We start from the raw sequence: 25,444 nt of genomic DNA, 5'->3' as shown, positions 1-25,444 counted from the left end.
TCTTTAACTCAAAAGTAAAAGCAAAAGATAACAAAACACACACCAAACCTGGTGTGTCTGTGAACTTAAAACGGCAACAGAAGTTTGTATTTTGCAAATGTAGAGGTACATTCCCAACTGCCACTGGATATCTGTTCCTCCCCGACCCACACAGATTGTGTCAAGTATGTAACAAAGGGAAGCTTATGTGAATGTCCCATTTTCAAATGTTAAGTTTCATCCTGTCAGGTGTTTCAGGATTACATTCTTCCTCCACTAGGGAGCTGCTTCAAGTGCATGAGAGAGGAATTAGTCACACAGCACAACACTAGGAGGGGGGCCTTCTCTGCAGTGGCACCCCGGATGTGGAATGAGCTTCCCAAAGAGGTTTGCCTAGCACCTGATATTGTGCCTGTCCTGGTGCCAGGTGAAGACCTTTTTATTCTCCCAGGCATTTTAGTTTTTTAGAGTGCAATCCTATCAGGATAGGTGGCCGCCTCCGAACTCAGAACAGCCTGCCTATCCAACGCAGGGCAGGAGCAGCGCGGAGGGGATCTTCTCCGCCACACTTCATCCTCCCTGAATTTGTGGCTAGACAGCCAATCTAGGCTGTCTAGCCATGGGAAGTCGGGGTGGTGGTGGAGGCTGGACAACGCATAGGAAGCGTCAGATAGGCACTTCCGCCCTCCTCACCCTGCCCCCAGGAACACCCCATTTTCGCTGCTCTTACAAGCGCGGAGCGCAGGGCCAATCCATGCTGCCTATGAGGCAGCATGGGAGGGAGTGGAGGGCGGTTTTCAGGGAACTGACCTATCATATGGCTGTCTAGCCACTGACTAGCGGCCATAGGATTGCACCCTTAGTTTGTTTTTATCTGGTGTTGTATTTTACATTTCTTGCTGCTAGTTTTTTTTTATTTTTATATTGTAGTTTTAAACTTTTAAATCGTATTTTATCTATATTTTATTGTTTCAAATTTTATCATTTTAATTGTTATGAAACGCGCAGAGAGCTTCGGCTATTGGGCGGTATAAAAATGTAATAAATAAATAACATTCTGTCTGCCTGCTGCACTGCTTCTCTCGGAGCTGGGAGAGCAGGGCACTGTTATGAGGAAAACATCATGCTCTCTGTTTCAAGGGATGTGGATAGGAAATTAGGAATGTCTCATTTTCATACTTAACAAACAAAAAAAAATAACCAGGGTGGATTGGACTGTTTGTGTACCAATTTTTAATTTAATTTTAATTTAATCTGTGTTGTGGAAGTTCTGGAACTTGTCAGTGCTTGAAAGGATGAAGGCCAAACATCTGTCAATATCGATAGTTTTCCACCCATCCAGAGCAGGGGTGTTGCTAGGGCTGGACCTGTGGGGTCACAGCCCCCAAATCTATTTTCCAAGACCCTGAATCTATTCCCTAGAGCCCTGGATCTCCATTAGTGCCAATGGATGATTTCTTCTTATTTTATTTATTTAATACATTTCTATACCGTCCAATAGCTGAAGCTCTTTTAGCTTAATTAGCTTCTTAATTAGCCTGGCTTAATTGCCATGCAGGCAGCAATTTTCAAGGGGGAATGCAGCTGCTGATCTTGGACATGTTGCACACCACCCCGAAATCTCTCCCTGCATGGCAATTAAGGTTAGGAAAAAAAAACCTTTTCCATTGGTTTGGGATGGCCTGGGGCAGAGTGCAAATTATCTGAAGAATTTATTTTATCTGAGGTTATTTGGATGAAAAATTAATTGGCTGTCTTGGCCTCCTGTGAAATTTAAATAAACCCTAGTAGTTATTTCTGCATTTGTGTCAACATATGTATATTTTATGTAGATTTCTGTCCTAAGGGCCTGGTCCCCCAAATCTTTTAAGCACCTAGCAATACCCCTGATCCAGAGCTCGTGTTCCTTCCAGCGCCTCCTGAAGACATTGTTATTTCAAGAGGCCTTCCTTTTGTGACGAGTTTATTAAACTCGACCTTATTGGATGTCTTTTTAAAAAAATGTTTTAACTGCTTTAACCTGGTGTTTTATCTTTATCTTTGTTGTTCACCGCTCTGAAATCTTCTGATGTGGAGCTGAATATACATATTGTAAACAAATAAAAATAAATCAATAAATTTATTTATTTATTTATTGCATTTATACCCCGCCTTTCTCCCTCTCGCAAGGAACTCAAGGCGGCTTACATTATCCTCCTCCTCACCGTTGTATCCTCACAACAACAACCCTGTGAGGTAGGTTGGGCTGAGAGTCTGTGACTGGCCCAAAGTCACCCAGTGAGCTTCCATGGCCAAGTGGGGACTAGAACCCGGATCTCCCGGCTCCCAGTCCGTCACTCTCACCACTACACTACACTGGCTCTCATAAAGTGAAATGTAAAACCAAGGAAATATTTCATATTTCAAAGCAGAATGATGGACTTAACCCTTCTACTCTACTGTGCAAATTCTAAGCCAGCCTTCAAAAAATGTAGTTACTGAAATGGACTAGCCGGGGTCTTTTTAAAAGTTCTGCTTTGATTAGCACACTGCCTGCAAGGTTTACCAAGGTTGAAGAACACAGCACCCGAGGAGATGTGAGTGGCTAAAAACTCCAGTTGCTTCCATTCCCATCATAGCTAGTGGTCTAGAAACAAAGCTAAGGAAAACAAGTATTTGAATAAAGTAGTTCTACACACTCCCCCCCCCCCCACTAACGTTTATTGAAATTATCCAGCTAATTCCCCTAAGCACATTCTTGAACACTGTGATAAAAGCAAATGATTCTTAGAGCAGGGAGAATAGGTCCTCCCTCCTTTGCACTATGGTAGTCCGGGGACGAACTAGAACAAAGTGGATTTGGAGCATAGCTAGCTGTGTTTATGTGTTCGAACTATTTTTAAAGAAGGTATTTTTCCTGCTGCAAAAGTTATCATTATCTTTCGGGATCCTCTGATAGGCATGTAGGCAAAGTTTTAATCAAACTGATGATCAGGAACAAAAGCAGTTGGTTGACTATTCTAAGACAGGTCGGGTCAGGCCAGGCTTCAGGGATCTTATTTTTTTTTACTAGAACCCCAAGATGCACAAACTGGTGCTTGGTGCAGGAGACGTATGCTTAGAATTAAAGAATTCTGAGCCCACGAATTTGTTTTGAGTACCAGAACTGAATCTACGGTCCTTTCACACAAAAATCCACCCCTAGTTAGCCCATGCTCTTCATTTCAGGAACATAATCTGGGGCAGGGAGGTGGGAACTATTTTGTTGCTACTATTGCGAATCAGGAATCCTTGCCAATGTACTGCAAAGCACCCCAGAGATCTACCAGTAGATCCAGATCCACCTTCTGCTCACCTCTGTTCTAAGGCAACAGTTTTCCAGCTTTGCTATAGTCAGCCTACCTAGGTCACAAGGTGGGAGGGCCTTAACTTGGTAGCAAAGCACCTGCTTCACGTGCAGAAGGTCCCAGGTTCGATCCCCGGCGTCTCCAAGTAGGACTGGAAATATTCCTGCTTGATACCCTGGATAGCTGCTGCCGGTCAGTGCTGGCAATACTGGGCTAGATGGACCGAAGGACTGACTTGGTGTAAGGAGCTTCCGATGGTCCTATTGTCAGAAGCCTGACCTAGTCTTCTCAAGTGTAGTCCTCCTTTCGTCCTGCTAGCAGCCCAAATAAAAATAAGGCCTCTCATCTTGGTAGAAGTTAAATGAATAGTGTGTGTCCATGATATTCAAACTGTGCATTAGGAAATGTCTAATATACAACTGCTAAAGGGTTACCTTTGGTGCTTTTAATCAGTTAGAAAACATTTTTGTTGGTGGGATTTCCATACTTGTTCTTTTCAGTTATCCTGTGATGCTAAAGAAACAACCACCCCCCACCAGAATATTTTATATTAGTACTTCTACCTACTCATTCTAGAGATGCATCCCAACCTCATTAAGTTAAACGTTAGCAAAACTGATTCCATCCCTTCTGTAAAGGACACATGTGTGGCAAGATCTTTAGTCCCTACATACTGCACAGAAATGATTTCTGCATGGTACTACTGGCAACTCACAAGCTGGGTGGACATTGTTCCCCTTTGAAGCTACCAAGCCACAAGATCTTAGTCAGATAATGGATTTGGAAGCGAGATAAATGAACACTGGCTACACAAGCTCAATGTTTTTGGTGGCTCCTGGGCACGACACCCTGTGTACGTGTTTTTTCCTTATTGCTACTCCTCACTTTCCAGGGAGGCAGCACTGGTAAGCAAGTGAGTGGACAAGCAGTGTAGTAGCTGCTTCCCCTTGCTGCTTCTGCCCGCTAACTTTCTGTGTGTGTGCCACAGAAAGGTGGGCAAGCAAGCAGGTGGTAATGTTGAGCAGGTAGCACAGCATTCCGTGACTGGGTCATGGGGGGAGGGAGAGAAAATTCTTTGCCCAACTTAATGATGGAAGCAGAATTAGTTGCAGGTAAAACAGTTTGCATATTTTATTCTGAATGCTAAATTTGGGTCTAGCATGCACAGAATTCGGTTTCCCTCAGTATTGCAAACCGACAACTTTCCTCAGGCTATACATACTACAGGCATAAGGAACCACATACAGGTGGGTAATCACTTGCTATGGCGTGGGACCCACAGACTACAACGGTTCCCTGAATTTTGAAGTTAGTGCACCCACATTTCACATGTTCAACAAAGTGTTGAAGGTAGCTTGGTTTATTAGAAATGAAAGCTGGGATTTTTAAGGAAGGAAGGGCGGATAGTGATCTGAAGAATGCACCAACTGCTATATCGGAAGCTACATACCAAGGCCCAGAGTGCAGCCACTGAGTAAGCTATTACCCTTGCTCATTATCTAGGCTATTGGACTTAAGTGAACATGCGTCAACAGATCTGACAATCAGGATGATCTTTTGTCCCCCAACTTCAAAACTGTGAACAAAAGGGAGCTTCATCTGAAGGTGGCTTCGTAAGTTCAGTTTCAAGCAATGGCTGACACAGGATAAACCTGTGGTTGCCTGATGTGATTTAGAGCCAATCATCTTTGACATCTCATGGGGATAACTGCTTCACACACCCAGTTTATGAGATGGCACCCACCAGGTGAACAACCAAGTAGTACAAACTCTGTGCATACATTCTTTAACAAAACATCAACGACCAAAACCAGCCTCCACTACAGAAATCGACTCAGAAACAATCCAGTGTGGCATCAGTTTAAGCATTTTATGCAGCTGCAGAGTCAAAAGCCTGGGAAGGCTGTGTAAAACACTTTTGGTGCATATGTTGAAAAAATAAAATAAATGCATGTTCAGTCGATGCCATGTGCAAGATGCAAAGTTGGAGAATGTAGTCTATGATGCTGGTGCCATCTGCAATGTGGGATGGTCCATTGGCTTTAATATGTAACTCTGGTCAAAGAAATGATGTGTTCGGGCAGGGTGTGTGTGTGAGCGATGCAAGTACCTGAAGAAGCCTGCTCTATGCTTCTTCTGCCTTGCAATACCTGAACTACTTAAACAATTTACCTCTAACTTACTCATGCTTCTCCCAATCCTGACAGGTTTGTCCAGGATTCCATGTAAGTGCAGAAAGTCTGCAGAACAGGATACTGGGTTCGGAGTCCAGCTTCCAAAGACAGTTTCTAGCTCTTATGAATGGAAAGAGGACTTGGAAATGTGCAGTCAATGTATGACCAGAGAGATGGCTGAATAAAGCTTCCAGTGGCCAAGGGCAGGCAGAACCCTTGCCTAGCTCTGTCTCCCTTCCCTCTCCACTGTGACTAGCAGAATAACGTAAACATATGCAAAACTTTGACTTGCATCAATTATACAAGCTGCAGGTTTCCAATTTTTAAAATTGCATACGCAGAGATGATACAGCTCTGGGTTTGTTACACACAGCACACAATGTTTAGATGTTGATAATGGCCTTCACTTTTGAGAACAGAAACACACAGATACACGGATCTTTAAAGGATTCCTTTCACAGACTTTTAATATGTAGGATGTTTCCTTCTAAGATGCCAACACCTGTGAAGTGAACAGAGCTGGCCAGCAGTTAAAATATCTCATTAATGTCTGTTACCACTGTATAAATACTAGAGCGAGGAGAAAGGCGAGAAACACTGTTCTGCATGACCAGACCGGCCATTCCTTTACACTTGGATCAGTCTTCTGGCCCAGGTTTCAGTGCTAGCGTACTTTATACAGTAGGTCCACAGATGAAATAACAGTCTAATATTACACAACCCTATCTTTCAATAAAACTTTGCTTTATAATAAAATATCTTATTAACATGACCATTTCCCCGTTATGTGTAAATATATACACACACGCATGCCCACACACACCATCGTACATAAAACGCGTTGGTTTGGTGCTCCATTGCAGGGCAGCAAAAAGGTGTTTTGCCACCCAGATGGGCAGGCAAGAACCTTAGCTAGCCAACACAGCTTATAAAACCTAGAGTCATTTCAGCACGTTACTCTGGAATGACTCCACATATATATAATTTATTCCTTACCGGAGTCAGTGAAATAAAGAGAACGGACTACCATGGCTTGGCTCTGCTTCCTGTTGCTCATCTTTAGCGGTTCGCAGGAGAAAGCAGCAGCTCAAAACTGAGGGATTCAGAACTGTACCCCGCCTCACACTATGTGAGCGCTCTCTCTCTCTCTCTCTCTGCTTAGCATACAGGTGGGGCTTCTCCCAGGGGTACACCTCCCCTACCATAAAAAAAACAAGACATTTTGATTTTCCACAATGCAGTTTTTTGTAAATAAGGAGAAGGGAAAAATGCACAAGCTCTGGAGGTGTGTGTGTGTGTGTGTGTATATATGTGTGTGTGTGTGTGTGTGTGTGTGTGTGTAAGCCTCCAGGAGAAAACAGAAGCATCATGGGAAAGAAACCTCATATGTCAGGGCACGGAAGTAAAGTAGCCAAGGTCAAAAGTTCATAGGTAAAAAGAGCCCAGAGACACTGCTTGGAAAGAAAATTGCAACCCCCCCCCCCCCGCTCTCCCTTTTAAATGTACATGTGTAAAACTGAGCAATTCTCCAGTTTTCAACTTGTCAAACTGACAGTTGAGCATGGAAGGGCATTGCTGAGGGAAAACCCTGCCTGATTTACAAAATAAACATTAAAAAAGAGAATGGATTTCCTAGAAGCAGCATAAATAGGATTTAGCTACATAAAATGGCTTGGGGCGGGGGGAGAAGGAGTAGAGAAAGAGTCTATAAGAACAGTGGGCAGCATTTTGCACACCCTTTATGGCAGCTTCCAAAACTTCTGATAACTAAAGCACGCCATCCCTCCCCAATTAAAATTGGGCAAAATTAGGGTATGTAAGAGAAGCCCACCCGCTATGGTTCTGTCCAACTCATTGTTTTAGACACACCTTTTGAGTGGAAGAAGGCAAGCCCAGAACAGCAACTTGCGTAGTGATATGACAGGCAACCTTCTCAGAGGACCAGTAGTTCTGTTGCGTCTCTTGTTGCCTTAGAAGTGCTAAGCAGGAGTGAACATTTGGAATGGCCTGGGCTTTGGTTTCCACTGTGGTATAGCCATTAGTGTAGGACTGGAATCAGGGAGATCCAAGCCCAGATCTGCCTGGAAGATCTCCAGGGTGATCTTGAGCCAGTCAACCAGCCATATCTTACACAGTTATTGCCAGGATAAAATGGGGGGGGGGGGAGAGAGAGAGAGAGAGAGAGAGAGAGAAAGCAGCATGTACACCACCCTCTGTTCCTTAGAGGAAGGGTACAATAAATATATAAAATTCACGATATTAAAAAAAAGCCCACCACACACACAGTACTAGTGTTTCAGGGTCCTTCAGCAAACAGAGTGACAATCATCACAGGAATCATCTGCGACTTTAGGGATATTTCAGCAACCAAGTGGACAGTGAACCTTCATAATGTAGTTTAGCAAACACACAATGGCCCACAATTCAAAGTGCTATCCATTTTACCACCCAGTGCTTTCTGCACCGAGTGGGCCCCTATGCTATCCTGGAGAGCTAGCAAGCCAAAAAAGGTTACCAAAGCGATCACAGTTTAGCAGAGAGCCCTGGTTGCTGTGCTTTGGAAGCTACGAAGTGCGAGTGTGCGTGCGTGTGCCTCTAGATTTTTTATCTCCTTCAGCCTACTGAAATCCAGAAGGGCGCTGGATATGCTGCAGATCTAAGTGTGGTAGAACACAGCTTATAGAATGTTTTCCTTCCAACCTAACCTCAGGCAACAATGAGACAGGCCACCTTGGCGAAAGGATGGCAATGCAAGCATTTGTAATTGGAGTCTGACTGCTGAGTGAACCAGAGCCACACAAAATCTTTTTAACGCATACCTCGTGTATGGTCTGAAGCCTGAACTCCCTGACTGACTGTATTAATAACTCTCTACGCTTTGAAGAAAGCCTTTCATGCTGAAGTCACAAGTATGCCAGAGCAGTTGGGAGCAACCAAAGAAAAACGCACACGCATGCTTCAAGTCTGGTACCGCCTCTTAAAATCATCCACCACAATAACCTGTGTTGGATCAGGGTGCATGTCTCGGATCTGGGCCTGAACCTGGGCTAGAGAAGTTACCTGGTAGGTATATAAAACCAAACCTCGACCAACGAACCAAAATGAAATCCCCCTGCAGAAAGCTCTTCAACTGCGTGCATGGGGCAGAGTGCGTGGTCATGCGCCCCCTGAAGCTAGGGAGGCTATTTGGCTTTGGAGTCCACGTAGATTTTATCTCCATCCCGAATGCCGTAAGAATGCAGCGCCCGCGAGTTGTACTTCATCTCCTCAGGACCAAAGGGAGCTTCGTGGTCGAAGTAGGTAACAAGCATGCTGCTGGTTGGCAACTGGACCAACGTTTTCAATTGTTTCTTTAGTTCCGCTACTGTCTGATCCAGGCGGATGGTCATCTCTTCCACCTGGTCTTTGAAGTGGACTTCCACTTTTGCACTGCTCTGGGGCCGCAGATCTACCACTGCCAGCTTTTCCAGCTTCCCGTATTTTGTCACTAGCTCATGATACCTAGGAAAGGTGGGGGAAGGAAAAAAAAAAGTAACGAGTTATGACTCCCAGGTGTTTTGTGGCATTCTCAGTGTTGTAAATATTTATCTTATTAAAATATTTTTAACTTGCTTTTTGCACCAAGGCCCTTCAAGGCAGCAACGTAAAAAAAGACAAATTGGAAACAAAAAATCGAAGCAAAGGATCGGTAAAGCAGCAGAGCAACAATATAACCAGCAGAGAAATCTAAGCAGCTCCCCAATACTGACCTACTTTACAGGGTTATTGTAAGAATGAAGCCGCTTCCAATGCCCTGCTGCCTTGTGCTGGTTAAGACAAGAGGGGTGTGTGTGTGTGTGGGTGGGTAGTTTTTCCCTTACTGTCCCTGCACAGTTCTGTGCCCTTTCTTCCCTGCTGCACTGATTCCAATGAGAGGGGAATTAGGTACACCAGCCCCAGGCTGGAATAGAGGAAGGGCTTAATCCTGGGGCCTCCCCGAGAGTAAAGGGGCTTTTAATCCAAGGCTGCTAAGAAGATTGGAAATGCCCTATGAAGAAGACAGTCTTTGCTTGCTACCAGAAGTCCAAAACTAAAGGGGCTGAATGAACCCCCTGAAGGAAGTTTCAGAGCCTCGGTGCCACCGTAGAAAAGGCTTTATACTGGTCATTGACCCCTGCTTGCAAATGGTGAAGGACCTCAAACAGGACCTCAGAAGTCCTTAAAAACAGTTGAGTTCATAGGGCAGGAAGTATTTTACATACTCCGGATCCACACCCACAAAAGTAGGAACTGGGCCTCAAAAACAACTGGAAGCCAATGAACTTGACACTTCTATGTCTGGGGCAGGCCCCCAATTTTGTCCCCCACCCCACCCCACCCCACCCCCAGAAATATCACATGTATTTAAGGTTGGATGGGATATTTTATATCATAGATAAATGAACAAGAGTCATAATTGGACTGACAGCTGCAGGGAGAGGTTACGAAAATTCAGGGTGAGTCCAGAGTAGTGGGTTGTGCATCTTTAGGGATGGTGCCACTGAAATTTCAAGTTCTTACTGTTATTATAGACTGTTTCTAAAGCTCTATAAGCTAACCCCAAAGCTGCCATGCAAACACAAGCACACACACACACGCATAGCCCTACTGGTTGCTGCCGAGTGAAATCCAATCAGCGGTGGTTAGGGAGAGTGACATGGCTCTGGAATTTCTCTTTCAGTTAGTAGTGTTCAGTGGTCCAGTGTCCTTTGCCATGTTAGGCTGCAGACTCGATGGTCTTATAGGCCCCTTCCAACCCTACTATTCTGTGATTCTGTGACACAGAGCAAATCTGAAGCTGCAACAGTCCCAGTGCCTGACCTTCTGTCATAGCTGAACAAGCAGGGATCTGCCTTTCTTCTACTTATTCCAAAGTGAAAATGTAATGTTATTTTACCAGCCATCAATGACATGATTTTTGCCCACTTTCCGCCCTTATCCAGGTTGTGCCAGGGGCAGGCAGCCCTGAATTTCATTTTACAACACAGGTTCATGAACAGAAGGGAGGACAGAAGGAAAGAGAGGAAGTGCCTGCCTGGACAGCCACGAATCTGCTCAACATGTTTCTCCATCTTCCAAGAGGTGCTCCTTTGTTCTCTGCCCCCTGGGTAGAGATTCGTGGCCTCACTCCTCTTCCCCCACCCAAGCTCACTTCAGGTATCTCTCTGATTAGTAATGAGGAGGAAGCATCTCTTCTGCTGGGCTGGGAAAGTGGCAAAAAGTCAACCCAAAGTACAAGGTAATTGAAAAGACAAAGACAAAGAGTGGCTGAGAGGAGGTAACGTTTCAGAGTCTCTAGGCGATGCTTGGGACTGAAAGCTCCTTTTGTCTCCTGTCCGACTCGGGGCGTAAACGTGATCGCTGCTGTGTCACTGCTTCTGTCAGGGGAAGACGGAGCCTGGCAACGGGGGAGGGAGCCCCCGCCCCCCACGGGACTCATGTTAAATGGAGGAATGTTCGCTCAACAGCGGAGCCTCTGTCTGCCTGGAGTAGGAGGTAACCGGCGCAACGCACTACAGTTTCCTCTGCATCTTGGACAAAACTGGCCTTCATCGGGGCAGAGTGCTCGAGTGAAGGCTGCTGTCCCTGCTCTTGCAATTAACATAGAGATAACAATCAGCCTGTGTGGGAAACTACTGCTTGGGAGAGGAGGAAGATGGACATTTTTAGAAACGCTGCTGTTGCCAACAGCAGTTGGACTGGCAGTGGGGAAGTGAATGGGTAAGGAGCTTCCAAGAGTGCAATTTCAACAACTCTAATCGTTGGCATAAGAAAACACGTCATAACAGCATCCATGACTCATCCAGCATGGCCCCCAAAGGGCTGCTATTTTTCCTTTGCAGTTATCACAAACTTTGCTTTGGTGGAAGTATGAGCGACAAGGTTGTTGTTGGAAAGAGGCGAAAGTCCGCCTCATCCTGAGCATAGCAAAAGTGTGATTTCAGGTGTGTCTGGAAACACTTCAATCGACAGAGGTCTCCCATACGCCACGCACCAAAACAATATTTTCTACACAGGTTAAATGAGCACAGGCTAAGAAAGCAAAATGAAGTGACAGAATTGACTGACAGGGCTACAAGAGGATTTTCTTTCAGCTGGACTCCAAACTGGAGGAAGCGGCCCTTGTTTGAGCCTGCCTATATCCCCAGCTCAGAAAGATGGCAACTCACAGCAATGTAACTTCCTTCATTTTTAAACTTAGTCCTCATGTGCCTACTATATGTTTATATGAGCAGCACATCCGCACAGCATGTAATTTGGACCCACATTTTACACTAATCTCAGGCCCTCAAAACCCCCCAGAAAAAAACAGGTTTCTAGCCATTATGATTGCAACAGAAATGTTGAACACATTTCATTTTTTCTTCTTCTTCAACATCTCTAACACCCCTTTCTATAGAAAAAAATAAGGTGGCAAACATAAAAAAAAAAGACAATATTACCAAAATTATGTCATTAAGGTATTAAGAACACCATAACAATCTATTAACGCCCTCTCCCCCTGAACAGGGCTCAGACTGCACCATGGTTCAATCCGCGGTTACGAGCTCTGAAACAGGAGGCGAGACAGCTAGAGCGCCGGTGGCGGAAGTCTCGCTCCAAAGACCATCAGACACGGGCTAGAGCTGTATCTTCAGCCTATCACATGGCGGTGAAGGCAGCAAAAAAGGAATATTATGCTGCCTCTATCGCGTCTGCAGAGTGCTGTCCCAGGAGGCTGTTCCAAGTGGTCCGGAGCCTGGTCGGTCCTGTGGCTCCAGAACCACTGGAGCATTCTAAGGCCTCCTGTGAGACCTTGGCAAGGCACTTTGCAGATAAAATTGATCAGATTAGGTGTGTTACTCTGCACGCTGTGGATACAGTTAGTGAGCAAGAGGCAGTCTGTGGCAAACCGGTTTTGTGGGATCGGTTCCAGCTTCTTCCTCCTGATTAAGTGGACAAGGTGCTTTCATCTGTAAGGCCGACCACCTGCTTACTTGATCCTTGCCCAACTTGGCTCATTATGGGCTGCAGAGAGAGACTGGGTGAGGGGATCAGGGCGGTGGTGAACCCACCTTGAGGTGGGAGCGATGCCATCAGCCCTCAAGGAGGCAGTGATAAGACCGCTCTTAAAGAAGCCCTCCTTGGATCCTCAAGTTCTGAACAACTTTCGCCCAGTCTCAAATCTGCCATTTTTGGGCAAGGTGATTGAGCGGGTGGTGGCGGTGCAGTTGAAGGCACACTTGGAAGAAACTGATTATCTAGACCCATTTCAGTCAGGCTTCAGGCTTGGGCATGGGACAGAAACGGCCTTGGTAGATGATATGAGGAGGGCTCTGGATAGGGGTGAATGCTCCTTCCTTGTTCTCCTCGACCTCTCAGCAGCTTTTGATACTGTTGACCACGGTATCCTCCAGGACCGCCTGGAGGGGTTGGGCATTGGAGACAACGTATTGCGGTGGTTCCGGTCCTTCCTCTCCAGCAGGTACCAGAGGGTAGCTCTGGGAGAGGAGGTTTCGGACCTGTGGCCACTTACTTGTGGGGTGCCACAGGGTTCCATCCTCTCCCCGATGCTATTTAACATCTATGTGAAGCCGCTGGGGACTATCATCAGGAGGTTTGGGGCGCAGTATCATCAATATGCGGATGACACGCAGCTCTACCTCTCATTCAAATCTTCACCAAGGTTGGCTGTAGAATCCCTGTCCAAATGTCTGGAGACGGTGAGTGGCTGGATGGGGAGGAATAAGCTGAAGCTGAACCCTGTCAAGACCGAGGTACTTTTGGTGGGAGACAAGAGGAGCTTTGGGGATGTTGACCTGGTGTTGAATGGGGTACGGCTACCCTTGAAAGACCAGGTCTGCAGCCTGGGGGTCATTTTGGACTCCCAGCTGTCTATGGAGGCTCAGGTGTCAGCTGTGAGCTGGACAGCGCTGTATCAACTCCATCTGATACGGCGGCTGCGCTCCTTCCTTCCCGACCATCTGCTCCCATCGGTAGTACATGCCCTGGTCTCCTCTCGTTTAGACTACTGTAATGCGCTCTACATGGGGTTACCCTTGAAGACGGTTCGGAAACTGCAGCTGGTACAGAACGCGACGGCTCGCCTGATTAAAGGCAGCTGCCAGCGAGATCACATTACTCCAGTGCTGAAGGAATTGCACTGGTTACCAGTTGTTTTCCGGGCCAAATTCAAGGTGTTGGCTTTAAAACCCTATATGGTTCCGGCCCAGCCTACCTTAAGGAGCGCCTCCAGCAGCACCAGACAGGCCGCTTAACAAGATCAGCCTCGGATGGCCTTCTCTCTGTCCCATCAGCCAGGACAGCTAGACTGGTGGGGACGAGGGAGAGGGCCTTTTCTGTGATGGCCCCCACTCTGTGGAACTCCCTCCCTAGGGAACTCCGTCATGCCCCCTCTTTAATGAGCTTCCGTCATGCATTAAAAACGTGGTTGTTCAGGCAGGCATTTGGGGTGGGTTAGGGTATTTTAGAAAATGTTTTTATTGTAGAATTTTATTGTTTTAAACTGTTTTATTGTATGCTGTACATCACCCAGAGTGGCTGGGTGACCAGCCAGATGGGCGATTAATAAATTTAATAATAATAATAATAATAATAATAATAATTAAGATTCAGAAAAGACGCCATCTCTCATGACCTCCCACTACGCTTCAGATGAGAGGGGGAGTTCTGGAGCAGGGCCTCAGAAGATCTCAGGGAGCAGGTAGATTCAAGAGTGGAGGCATACTTAGCAATACTGTGGTCAGCATCTGTCAGTGGTCCAGAAACTACTTTTGGCAGATCTTCCAGTGGTCCGGAAGAGGAGCTGAATGTCCTGCACATCTGGCTGCTTTTCCTCACTGCTGCTACTCATAACCACTCAATCCCCAAAGTTCTTGCCAACATGTACTGAAATTCTATAACCTGAATGAATCAGTGGGATTTCTATTTGATGATTTGTCCTCTGTGCAAGACTTGCCATAGAATTGCATTTTTCATTTTGAAAAGCCGCCTTCATGTGTACAAGCCTGCCCACACTTTTGAGATCAGCCTTGGAGGCCCTGCTTGTGCAGTTTCCAGTGAGGAAAGTTAGTTTGGTAGGTGCATGGGGCAGGGCCTGTTTGGACGTGGCTCCGCATCTGTGAAATTCTATCCTGACTGAAATAACTATGGCCCCATCAATTCAGGCCTGTGAACAGGCTCCACAGACCTGTTCTGTATCAATTTGCTTTCTCTTAGACAAATACCAAGCTGGCTTGCACAACACAGCAGCCCATCGTGGGTTAATTTACCCGTGGAGACATGTGTCATGCCGGGCACCCATAAGTTTTTGTGGTGTGTGAACCCAGGCGGCAGAGGATGTTTGAGGGTTAGACATCCCTCAAATAACCCTAAAACAAGCATGATGTGATAGCCCCCACAGGTAACTTAATCTCTGGTGAGATGGCATGTCATGTGAATCAGGCCATTTGGTGCTGCTGCTTTAATTTGGTTATACAAAGGTTGAAAGTCGTTTTAAACCATTTTTAAAATCATTAAGCTGAGCTATCATGGGTACCTTTTTACTGTTGCCAGATTCTACTGTTGTTTTTATAGTGTGTATGACGATCCTTGATATGTTCTTGACTTCAGTGATGTATTGCGTTTTATTTTAGTGCATGACTCTAAAAGGAGACTCAGAAATCTCTTAAATAATAGGTGGAGGCAGGGACATGCAACCTACTATCCTTACATAAAAGGATGCTGTTCTGGAAGATTCCAAGCCCGGGGGCGGGGAGAGGCAGCGGCTTTGTTTGTAATATGGACTGGAGATGCCTAGAAACCATCTAACTGTGAATCCTGCATGACCAGATCCCTACTGCTCTGGCTCACTCCACCTGGCCTAGGAGGGCAGGGCCCTGAGTGACTGCCTCCAGCTACAAAGGTTGCTACCTCTGCAGTTATTTTGGTTGTTTGGATTTGTTTATTTTTCCTTTGTTAGACTTTAGCATAATTATTACTGGACTATTTAATCCTAGCATATATTTCTTAATGTGATTATTTAAACCTTGTTATGATTTGTAGCAGTTAATTATTTATAAATCTTTGTATTTTATTGTGTAAATTGTTGTGAGCCACTTTGAGCATGGTTTTACCATGGAAAAGCAGCATAGTAATAAACTGAACACGACGAAACTGAAATGGGGTTAAGGAGGGGAAAAAGCTGCCCACATGCATCAGAGATTGAACACCAAACACGGGCTCAAAGTCCAGGATATGGAACCTGAACCCCAGCCACTGGGGACACCATCTTGCCCATATACAACCCAGTCCAAAGGTATCCCTGAAATGGCACACTAGCTCTGTGGAGCGGGAAAACAGCCTTCAATGGCTGCGCAAGGCTCTTAGGGACCCCACACAGATGAGGGCATTTGGACAAAGGGGCCATTGAGCAGAGAAGGGCAGGAGGGAGATGCTGTGTTGTTTAAAGGTTATGAAGGAGGGGGAAGCCAAACGCAAGCCCCCCACCCCTTCTACAGACAACCTGTGTGAAACAGGCAGAAACAACTTGCTGGAATGCAAGTGAAACATTTGGAAGACAAAAAACAGAACACCTTAAAAGATCCAATATTAGCGCTGCAGACTGGCACATGCGTCTCATCACTGTGGGAAACCCACCATTAAATTTACAGGAGGGGTGTTCAGGTGCCCAGTACCACAATGCTCCGATGTTTGGTGCTGCACACACACAAAAGGTTGCACATATAGTGCAGAGCACAGCCTGAGGAAATGCTGAAGGGAAGTACTGCTCTCAATGCAAATAAGGCCTTTCTCCAACAGGGTCAAAAGCAGCCACAGGTTGGCTGATTTGCAGATACCCCCTGCCCAAGCCCTTTTCTCTGCCCTTTCTATGAACTCAAAGAACTGCAGCCTCCCCATTTAAAAGGCTGCTCCAAGTAGTACTGTCCTTTAGGGTTTCTGGACCTCTGGTCCCAGGACATGGTTGTTTTGAGCCCACAGAGAGCAACCGATTTCCTCTGGATGGGCCAGTGCTCCGTATTTGCACCTCGACTTCCTCCTTGAATCCCACCCTCTTTTTCAGCGCCTGGGCCAGCTTGCACACCTCACTCTTACTTCACCAAGTGGGTGTCGAGGCACCTCTCTCAAAAATGCGCTGGTCCTTGGGCATAACAAAGTGCGAGTGAGTGGCTAAGCCAGCCTTTCCCAACCTAGTGCCTTCCTGATGTGTCGGACTGCAACTCCCATGCTGGCTGTGAATTACGGGAGTTGTAGTCCAACAAATCTGGAGGGCACCAGGTTGGGGAAGGCTGGGCTTAGCCCTCCAACTGGTGGCTTGAATGCTGGTTGAGCTTTTACTCCTTCGTGAAGGCATGAGAAAAATGGTGTACAGATCATGCCATCTAAATTCATTTGGTTTTGGCCCATAAATCCCTGCAGCTTGAGGCTTTGTTTTTGTAAAGAAACAGGGGGATTTTTCAGCCTCCTGCATATCCTATCCAGCACCAGATGGAAGAGGATTAGCCCCTTTGCACTGGCACCAAACAGAAGGATTAGAACTCATTTCCAGAGGAAGTCGGCTTCTCAGCAGAAGGCTTAGCCGACTGAAACCGGAAGAGCAACTGCCTGCGTACAAGTACTGGCCATAACTGCATTGCTGCAGGGACTGTGATCTCCACATCTCCCCTGCAGCATGTGACACAAGGACTAATTCATTAACTACATGAAGTCACTGACCAGCCCTGGGAACAAATCATAATTCTGGGTCTCCAGCAAAACACAGTGTTTCTCAGTGTGATGCACATTCAGTCATCGGCAGACTCCACAGTTTCCAGGCTCAGCTCTGATCAGCCCCCAGGGAATTTCACTGGTTGTTTCTCTTTACGTAAAGCCCTTATGTCAACCTTCAATGAAGGTTAAACCCACCTTATACGTGCACCTTCCCAGAGTTTCTACTTCGGTGCCAGGTAACTATTCAGAAGTTATGCGAACAGGCTTGCAGTTACATTCCAGCAGGCTGTGCTGAAGGAGATGAGGAGGGAATTAGGGCCATTCCACCAGCCCGGAAGACCACTTCCACAAAGGCTCCTCCTTCCTCAACTCTCATCTCCAGCAGCCATTCCAGCAGGCTGTACTGAGGCAGATGAGAGCCGGAAGCAGGGCCATTCCACCAGCCCGGAAGACCACTTCCACAAAGGCTCCTCCTTCCTCAACTCTCATCTCCAGCAGCCATTCCAGCAGGCTGTACTGAGGCAGATGAGAGCCGGAAGCAGGGCCATTCCACCAGCCCGGAAGACCACTTCCACAAAGGCTCCTCCTTCCTCAACTCTCATCTCCAGCAGCCATTCCAGCAGGCTGTACTGAGGCAGATGAGAGCCGGAAGCAGGGCCATTCCACCAGCCCGGAAGACCACTTCCACAAAGGCTCCTCCTTCCTCAACTCTCATCTCCAGCAGCCATTCCAGCAGGCTGTACTGAGGCAGATGAGAGCCGGAAGCAGGGCCGTTCCACCAGCCCGGAAGACCACTTCCACAAAGGCTCCTCCTTCCTCAACTCTCATCTCCAGCAGCCATTCCAGCAGGCTGTACTGAGGCAGATGAGAGCCGGAAGCAGGGCCGTTCCACCAGCCCGGAAGACCACTTCCACAAAGGCTCCTCCTTCCTCAACTCTCATCTCCAGCAGCCATTCCAGCAGGCTGTACTGAGGCAGATGAGAGCCGGAAGCAGGGCCATTCCACCAGCCCTGCTGAAAGACTTCCCTCACACCACCCTTTTCCTTGTGCGTCATGTCTTTGTGGATCGTAAGCTTGCAGGCAAGGACTGTCCTCTTTTGGTGATTATTTGTAAGCCAGTCTGAGAACCTTTCTGACTTAGGAGCAGGATAAAAATACTCCACAAAAGTAAATTTACTGGAAAATTTATTCTGCACAGTGAAAACCAGAATTTTTTTCACATTAAATAATTCCTGAGAAATTGGGAGTCGCTACAACTTGCAAGTGGGTTGAACCAAAAAGGCTAGATGTTCTATGCCATTCTCAAGATGAATTCACCGTGCCAAAATGGGATGAATTTCCAGGAATTGTGAGGCAGGTTACAAGGCAGTGAACTGATAAAGGAGCAAGAGTGTACTCTGCAGGAAGAAGTATCAAAGACATGCCTGTCCAATGGCTGGCCGATGTAATGAATATCCAAAGGCCAGCCTTGAAGTATTGCATTTGACCTCCCTTCTTTTTCTATGTACCCTTTGGCTCATCTTTCTAATCCTCATTTCCAACTGTAACCAAGCTTTATGTGCAATGCCATCCATCCATATTCTTCCCTCTCTATCTTTGGGCTTTTCCTCCCTCCATTTCCCTTTACGTTCCTTGGGAGCAGTGACTTGTCTATGCTGCCTACGTAGCCCCTGTAAGGTGACAAGTACACCGGTGGCATGGCACACAAAAATAAATATGCACAACATTTAATATTTGTCTAGTGCTTTAGATTCTTTCAGTAATCCTTATAACAACCTAGCAAGGTAGGTCAGTACTATTACTCCCATACTAAAGATGGAAGGGGCACACTGAGGCTCCTAAGACTACCTAGTGAGCATCTGGCAGAGGCAAGACTTGAACTGCGGAAAGGGTACAGCCCGGTCTCTTAAGACACTATGAAGCAGAATTCATCAAGAGATACTACTCTATTTCTTGTGGTCTGAATAAGGAGAAAAAGGGTTTGTTTGTTTTTAACACATGTAGTGTGATTGCACCAATGCAGTGATGTCTGTATTTATTACCCAACGTTTTGTGAATTGCAATTGTTAATGTAATTATCACTGTCTGTACTTTGTCATTCTAATTCCCTCTGACCTCACTATTTACAACCACCACCACACCCTCCCCAATAGCACATGTATAGAAATCTGCCAACTTGAGGTTCACACTTCATGCACCTGGTGAAATAGATTCTGAAAATTAGAAACTATCGTACACCAGTCACACTCGCCAACTCTAAATTCTGGGGTCAAAAGATCTCACCTGAAAGGGGCTTCCTCTTGGGGAAAGTCTATGTAATAGCGAATGAAAAACCTCTCAGAGTCCTCTCGCTCTCCATCCATAATGACACTCCCGTTCAGCTTAGTGATAGATGGTAACCTGCCAGGTACAAAAGAGGAGGAAACATTAACATCTTAACAAGGACAAACCCCCCTCCCCCCAAGCATAATAGTCACCAGTGAAAAATGATGAAAACTGTGTTCTCAGGGGATTTCCTCACCAGAATCAAACACCCAAAAATGTAGCTCTCAAAGGAATGGGATTTTATACAGTTTCCTTGCAGAGAGCATTTGATTTAAGATTATGTACTATGACTTGAATATAAATATATCCGATAATTCTTCAAGTACCCTCTTCATTGGCTTTCAGAAGCACTTCATAAAATATTGGTATGCTTTAAAAAAAAAAAGTGGTTGCAGATCAGTTCACTAAAAAAAAACTTGCAAAATACTTCTGCCCCATCACACAGAACATGAACAGAAACCTAGCTGACTCTCAGGTAGAGAGAGAGCAAGAGGATTTATAGATCCAAATGTTTTAATCATTTCAGATAGAGGCCTGTTCATCAGACTTTTATGAATGCAAAAAACCTAAGAACAAGATTGCACCAGAATTGCAGAAGGTAGAAATTTCATGACAGACTGAGATCTAGGCCATATTGTGTCCTGTACCACATTACAATTCAAGCAGCTGCCTTTACGCTTCTAGTAAGGTAATGTGCAAAACCACCTTTCATCAATAGCCAGGTGCCACTAGTTCCTGAGGCCTTAAGAGGAAGGAAGAAGAGCAGGAAAGGATAACCAGCCTATTCTCTTTAGGAATATAAAGGAAGTGCACCAATAAATGTCTTTCCCTAGAAAGGAAACAAGGCCAATCCTTAGCTGAGAAAGGACAAATTCCTGACTGCAGCGTTGGCAAAAGGTGCATTAAATCTTAATTAATGTGACTGGTCCAAGATCAACGAGTTTATTGTTGCTCTGTCCACTCCACAGCTTCAGTGCCATATCATCAATCCAGGCTTAAAAACAGGGACCAAAAAATCACTCACTGGAGCCACTATGTGACAAATGGTATGCTGGGGTGCTGTTCTGGCAGCCTGATCAGCCAGTTCATTGCCTTTCACTCTGGCAGGCTCAGGAGGAACCAAAAACCAACACAACAGTCCAAAGGTCTCCAACGGAGAGAGGGTGACAGGATGCAGCAGGTGCAAATTAAGCAATATACTAAATTGAGGAACCATTTAAACTGTTGGAGTTTATCTCCAATCCTGTTAAAACAAACAACTCCTTTTAACAGCATTTGAGTAACACAGAACACTTTATCAAAGCAGAATGGATGGAGCACTCATCTTCAAATGTGTCACCCGGAATGAATGGTTTCGGAACAGGAACTGGGTATGTAAAAAGGCCTGCTGTGCTCTTGGAAACTGGACATTCCAGCAAGATGCAAGTAACAGTGACGAGAACACTGCGAGGCACACATATGTGTGGGCCTTCTCAATAGCTATTGATGGGTAGGGACACCATTCCCAGTGCTTACACAAGCCAGGACAACTTCCTCCCTTCCTTCAGCAATGGAAGTGACTTGTTTGACTGCCATCAGAGTACTGGTTTCAACTCAAGAAGCTTATTGTTGGTCCTCCTGAAAGCTCCTGCCACTGTTACTTCAGCTTGGACTTAAAAATGGAGGTACTTAAGGACGGTACTTTTGCATGCTTAAAAGCCAAGTGGGCTGCCATGCTGGCAGCCTGGTCTGCCAGTCGGTTCCTCTCACAACATGTGGAAGAATTTAACGTCTGCGATGAGATAATTATTTCTGGTTCTGTCTTCTCTCGGGAGTAAGGGCTGTGAGGTTGCTACCGCAGCTAGGAGTCCAGCGCTTAAAGAACACAAAGGTATCTTCTTACTGTGGACTCCCCCCCCCCAAAAAAAAATAAAAAAAAAATAAGCTCCTCAAGCTTTGGCACAATTTTTGTTACATTAAGCCAGAACAACAACAGCAACAACAAAGATCTCCAGACCTGGCTATTACCAGCTTCCTGCGTTCCTCGTTGGTGTATGACTGAAGGAGAGGAATCCCCAACAACCTCACTTCCTCGAGCTTGGGGAAAGAATTGAGCTTGTCAATGTCTTCCCAGCACTGCAGACCTGCTTTAACGAAAGGAAGCACTTAAGCAAGGAAAACTGTGCTGATGCTGGAAACATGGAGCACGTCACAAGACCATATAGCGCGGGAGAAATCAGCAAATAACAGCCCGTGCTGTATGTATGGAATCAACTGGAAAAGGAAACAAGGAGACCTCAATGCACCCACCAGCCTCTGCACACAAACTGTTATCAATTAACCTCAGGCTGGGGCTACGCATGCAACAAAATGAGATGGCAGAATGGAGTGTATGACTTCAGACTGTAGGTCAGGCACTAGAACCCTCAGTAAGTGGGCTCGACCTGGCCTGCCAGGCTCCCCAGTCTGGCCCACCTCGGCTTCCACCAGGAGGCAGGACTTGGCCTCCAGTTGGAAGGGGAGCGGCGCACAGGGGAATCACCATGTTATCTCCAATCTCAGATCAGAGAGAACGGAAAAGATGCAGGCGAAGGGGGACTTGGCCAGTGCTGGGAAGAGCTGCTCTTCCTAGTGCGGGCTGAATCTTCCCTTGCGTGCCTCTTGTTACCCCTGGTGGGGGACAAGAAGAAGTGAGTCGATGAGGCACCTTCGTAGGCCCCACTGCCCCTACTCCCCCCCACCCCCGAATGGACAAATTTAGCTTGAAACTGCTACAGTGGCTCAGAATGGACAAATTTAGCTTGAAACTGCTACAGAGGCTTATGCCCCCCCCGTTTTTTTTGGAGGGGGGGTTGCGCTGTTGCGGCAGGAGTGCAGCTTCCAGTGGGTCCAGGGGATTGGAACTGCCCCCTGAACCACCCAAAGTTCCCCACCCCATTGTGGATGAACAATAACATTTTTAAAATGTTCCTCTGCTGAAACACCTCTCAGATTTCGTAGAAACCTAGCACATCAGGGAGAAACAGTCCAACCCCGTCTAGTGGTTTTTGATATTTATTTTTAAATCTGGGACAGCCTTTGGAAAAGGTGATCACCCACCAGCAATCTGAAGTGGTATAGTTCAGTTTAGCACCTCACCATTCTAGCACTTCAGTCCCACTGCAAGCTGCTGCAGGTATAGACCTAATCTCAGCCCCAGATTCAGACCAATACATTGGTGTGCATGAGACAGAAAACCCATGTTGAATAACGCCCTCTCCCACTACCGCCAACCTAGTGTAAAAAACGATGAGCCAAGCAAATCAAGAACATCCTTGTTGTTAAGACTACCTCTGTACCTTCCACTTGAGGAAGGGTGCCTCACCCTGTGTAATGGTAGGGCCAGCCCTGGTCAGTCATGGTACCTTATTGCACAACTTTTTTATTTATTTATTTATTAAATTTATTAATTGCCCATCTGGCTGGTCACCCAGCCACTCTGGGCGATGTACAACAAAAGAACAGTTTAAAACAATAAAATTCTGCATTAAAAACATCATATTTCTAAAAATACCCTAACCTACCCCAAATGCCTGCCTGAACAACCATGTTTTTAATGTGTGGCAGAAGCTCATTAAAGAGGGGGCATGGTGGAGTTCCCTAGGGAGGGGGTTCCACAGAGAAGGCCCTGTCCCTTGTCCTCACCAGCCTAGCTGTCCTGGATGATGGGACAGAGAGAAGGCCATCCAAGGCTGATCTTGTTAAGCAACCTGTCTGGTGTTGCTGGAGGCACTCCTTAAGATAGGCTGGGCTGGAACTATATAGGGTTTTAAAGGTCAAAACCAACACCTTGAATTTGGCCCGGAAAACAACTGGAAGCCAACAGAAGGAAGGAGTTACTCTCTTTCTTCTGAGAGGGACGGAGTGACTTCCAAGTGTTTTGCACAATGGAAAGATGAGTTCTGAGTGCTGATGAGATGTTCTGTCCTCACTTCTCTAAAAGCTTATAATTTCCCAATGCTCTCTCCTGTCTCTCCCAGCCCGTGAGAGTCAAAAACAATCAAGAATTGCACTGACATGGCTGAGGCATCAACGGTAAACATGATTACATTTCACAATGCAGTAACTTTGTGCTTTAGAAACTGCACGGCCAGAAGCTGAAAAATTCTGCTCCCCTGGTGGTGAGGCTTAGTTTAAGTGTGAGCAACGAACCCCACGTGAAAATTTAATGTGGGCACAGCCCGGCCCCTGTTTTCTGAAGAAGAGCCCTGTTCAGGTGTTTGCCTGAATGCTTGAGGGATAAAACGATGTCAGAGGACAGGTCTGCTCATGCAACCCTGCCTCCTATGTTTCTGTGTGCCCCCACCCCTTCCGTCCCCAACCTCCTCACACTGAGCAGGAGGGTCTGAAGGGAGCTCTACCTGCATGTGCTTGAATGCCAGCCGAGTTCTCCACGCAGCTGGGGACCCCCGATAAAACAGGCTCCCGATCACTTGAAGAGCTCTACCTCTTTCAGCCTGAGGACCTAATTGTAGTGGTGGGCAGGGTCAAAATACCAGTGTATTTTAGCTTAAAGCTTACTTCCTGCCAGTAACTATGCCTTAGGAGAGGCATTTAACCTTTCAGAATGAGGGAGGAGTTGGACAAAAGCCAGGAAGCCACCAAACAATTGGTGGTTGGGGGAATGGGTTGGGGCATCTGGGAAACCCTGAATGACTACTGGAACCACAGTTGGACTGGATTTGGCCCCCGAGTCTGAGCTTCTGCACCCTTGGTTTTAGCCCTCATACACTGAGGCGAATGCCTGAACAGGGCTAAGATGATGTCATTTTCAGCAGCTCATTCACCGCAAGGGACATGTTTTTGTGTGTGTGTGTGTGGGGGGGGGGTGCTGCAGGTGCAGGGGGAACACTTACAAGGCTTGAATTCTGATTTCAAGGAACATACTTCATTAAAGACCTCACCTGACTTGTGCAGGCTGATGGACCGCAAGTTTGGGAACAGCCTCGCCAGAGAATCTTCCGAGTCCTCAATGGTCGTAAGGTAGTTATTGGCCAGGACTAGCGTGTCTAGCGATGGAAACATAATCCCCAGCTTTCGGATTTCAGTCCAGTCTTTGAGATTATTGTCAGTTATGTGGAGTAACTTGAGAGAGTGACAACAAACTGGAGAACAAGACACTGTTTTGTAGTCGTTAAGGCACAGGAAGAGTTCCTCCAACCTGCAGGTAAAAATTTAAAATGGTCTGATACATCAAGGCTTCCATGTAAACAGAGACAAGTTTATACAATGTAAGCAAGTGTAAAGTGACGCGCATTGGGGCTAGAAGTCCAAACTTCATGTACACACTGACGGGGTCCAAGCTGGCAGTGACTGACCAAGAAAGGGATCTTGGGGCTGTGCTGGACAGCTCGATGGAAAAGTTGCCCCAGTGCGAAAAAGGCAAATTCCATGCTAGGATCATTAGGAAAGAAATTGGAAATAAAGCTGCCAATATCATGATGCTCTTCTTTAAATCTCTGGTGTGACCACACTTGTAAATATCACATACTATTCTGGTATCTGCACCTCAAAAAGGATATTGTAGGTCTGGAGAAAGTGCAGAAGAGGACAACCAAAATGCTCAAGAGGCTGGAGTAACTCACCTATGGGAAAAGGTTTCTATGTTTGGGATTTTTTAAGTTAGAAAAATGGTGAGTAAGAGGATAGAAACTTCACAGAGATGTATAAAACTGTGCATAGTATAGAGAAATAGGATAGGGATAGGTTTTTACCTCTCTCATTTAATAATAGAACCCAGGGTCATCCGATGAAGCTAAATGGTGGGAGATTCAGGACAGATCAAAGGAAGGACTTTAATTTTTGTAAACCACCCAGAGAGCTTCGGCTATTGGGCGGTATAGAAATGAAATAAATCAATAAATTTCTTCACAGCACATTGCTAAACTATGGAAC

At 46.1% G+C, this 25,444-nt stretch overlaps 1 protein-coding gene across 12 annotated transcripts in view; it reads right to left on the bottom strand.

The window, feature by feature from the left end:
* Nucleotides 1-5,919: 5,919 nt before the first annotated feature.
* Nucleotides 5,920-25,444, bottom strand: part of TBCEL (tubulin folding cofactor E like) — a 35,699-nt gene continuing 16,174 nt past the window's right edge. For 8 of the 12 annotated variants that reach the window (XM_084803592.1, XM_084803587.1, XM_084803589.1 and 5 more), the window contains 4 exons: nt 24,454-24,710; nt 21,528-21,657; nt 19,490-19,606; nt 5,920-8,980 (listed from right to left, as the gene is read on the bottom strand). In XM_084803592.1, coding sequence (XP_084659718.1) covers nt 8,662-8,980; nt 19,490-19,606; nt 21,528-21,657; nt 24,454-24,710 — 823 coding nt within the window. In that variant the 3' untranslated portion in view covers nt 5,920-8,661. The remainder of the gene's footprint in view (nt 8,981-19,489; nt 19,607-21,527; nt 21,658-24,453; nt 24,711-25,444) is intronic. The other 4 variants (XM_084803597.1, XM_084803594.1, XM_084803595.1 and 1 more) reach the window with 1 other exon arrangement.

This window comes from Heloderma suspectum, chromosome 6 (genome assembly GCF_057233095.1).
Source record: "Heloderma suspectum isolate Gila_16-S chromosome 6, 16-S_ref, whole genome shotgun sequence".
NCBI lineage: Eukaryota > Metazoa > Chordata > Lepidosauria > Squamata > Helodermatidae > Heloderma > Heloderma suspectum.
Note: the sequence above shows the minus strand (reverse complement) of the source record. Positions and strands in the feature narration are given on the sequence as shown.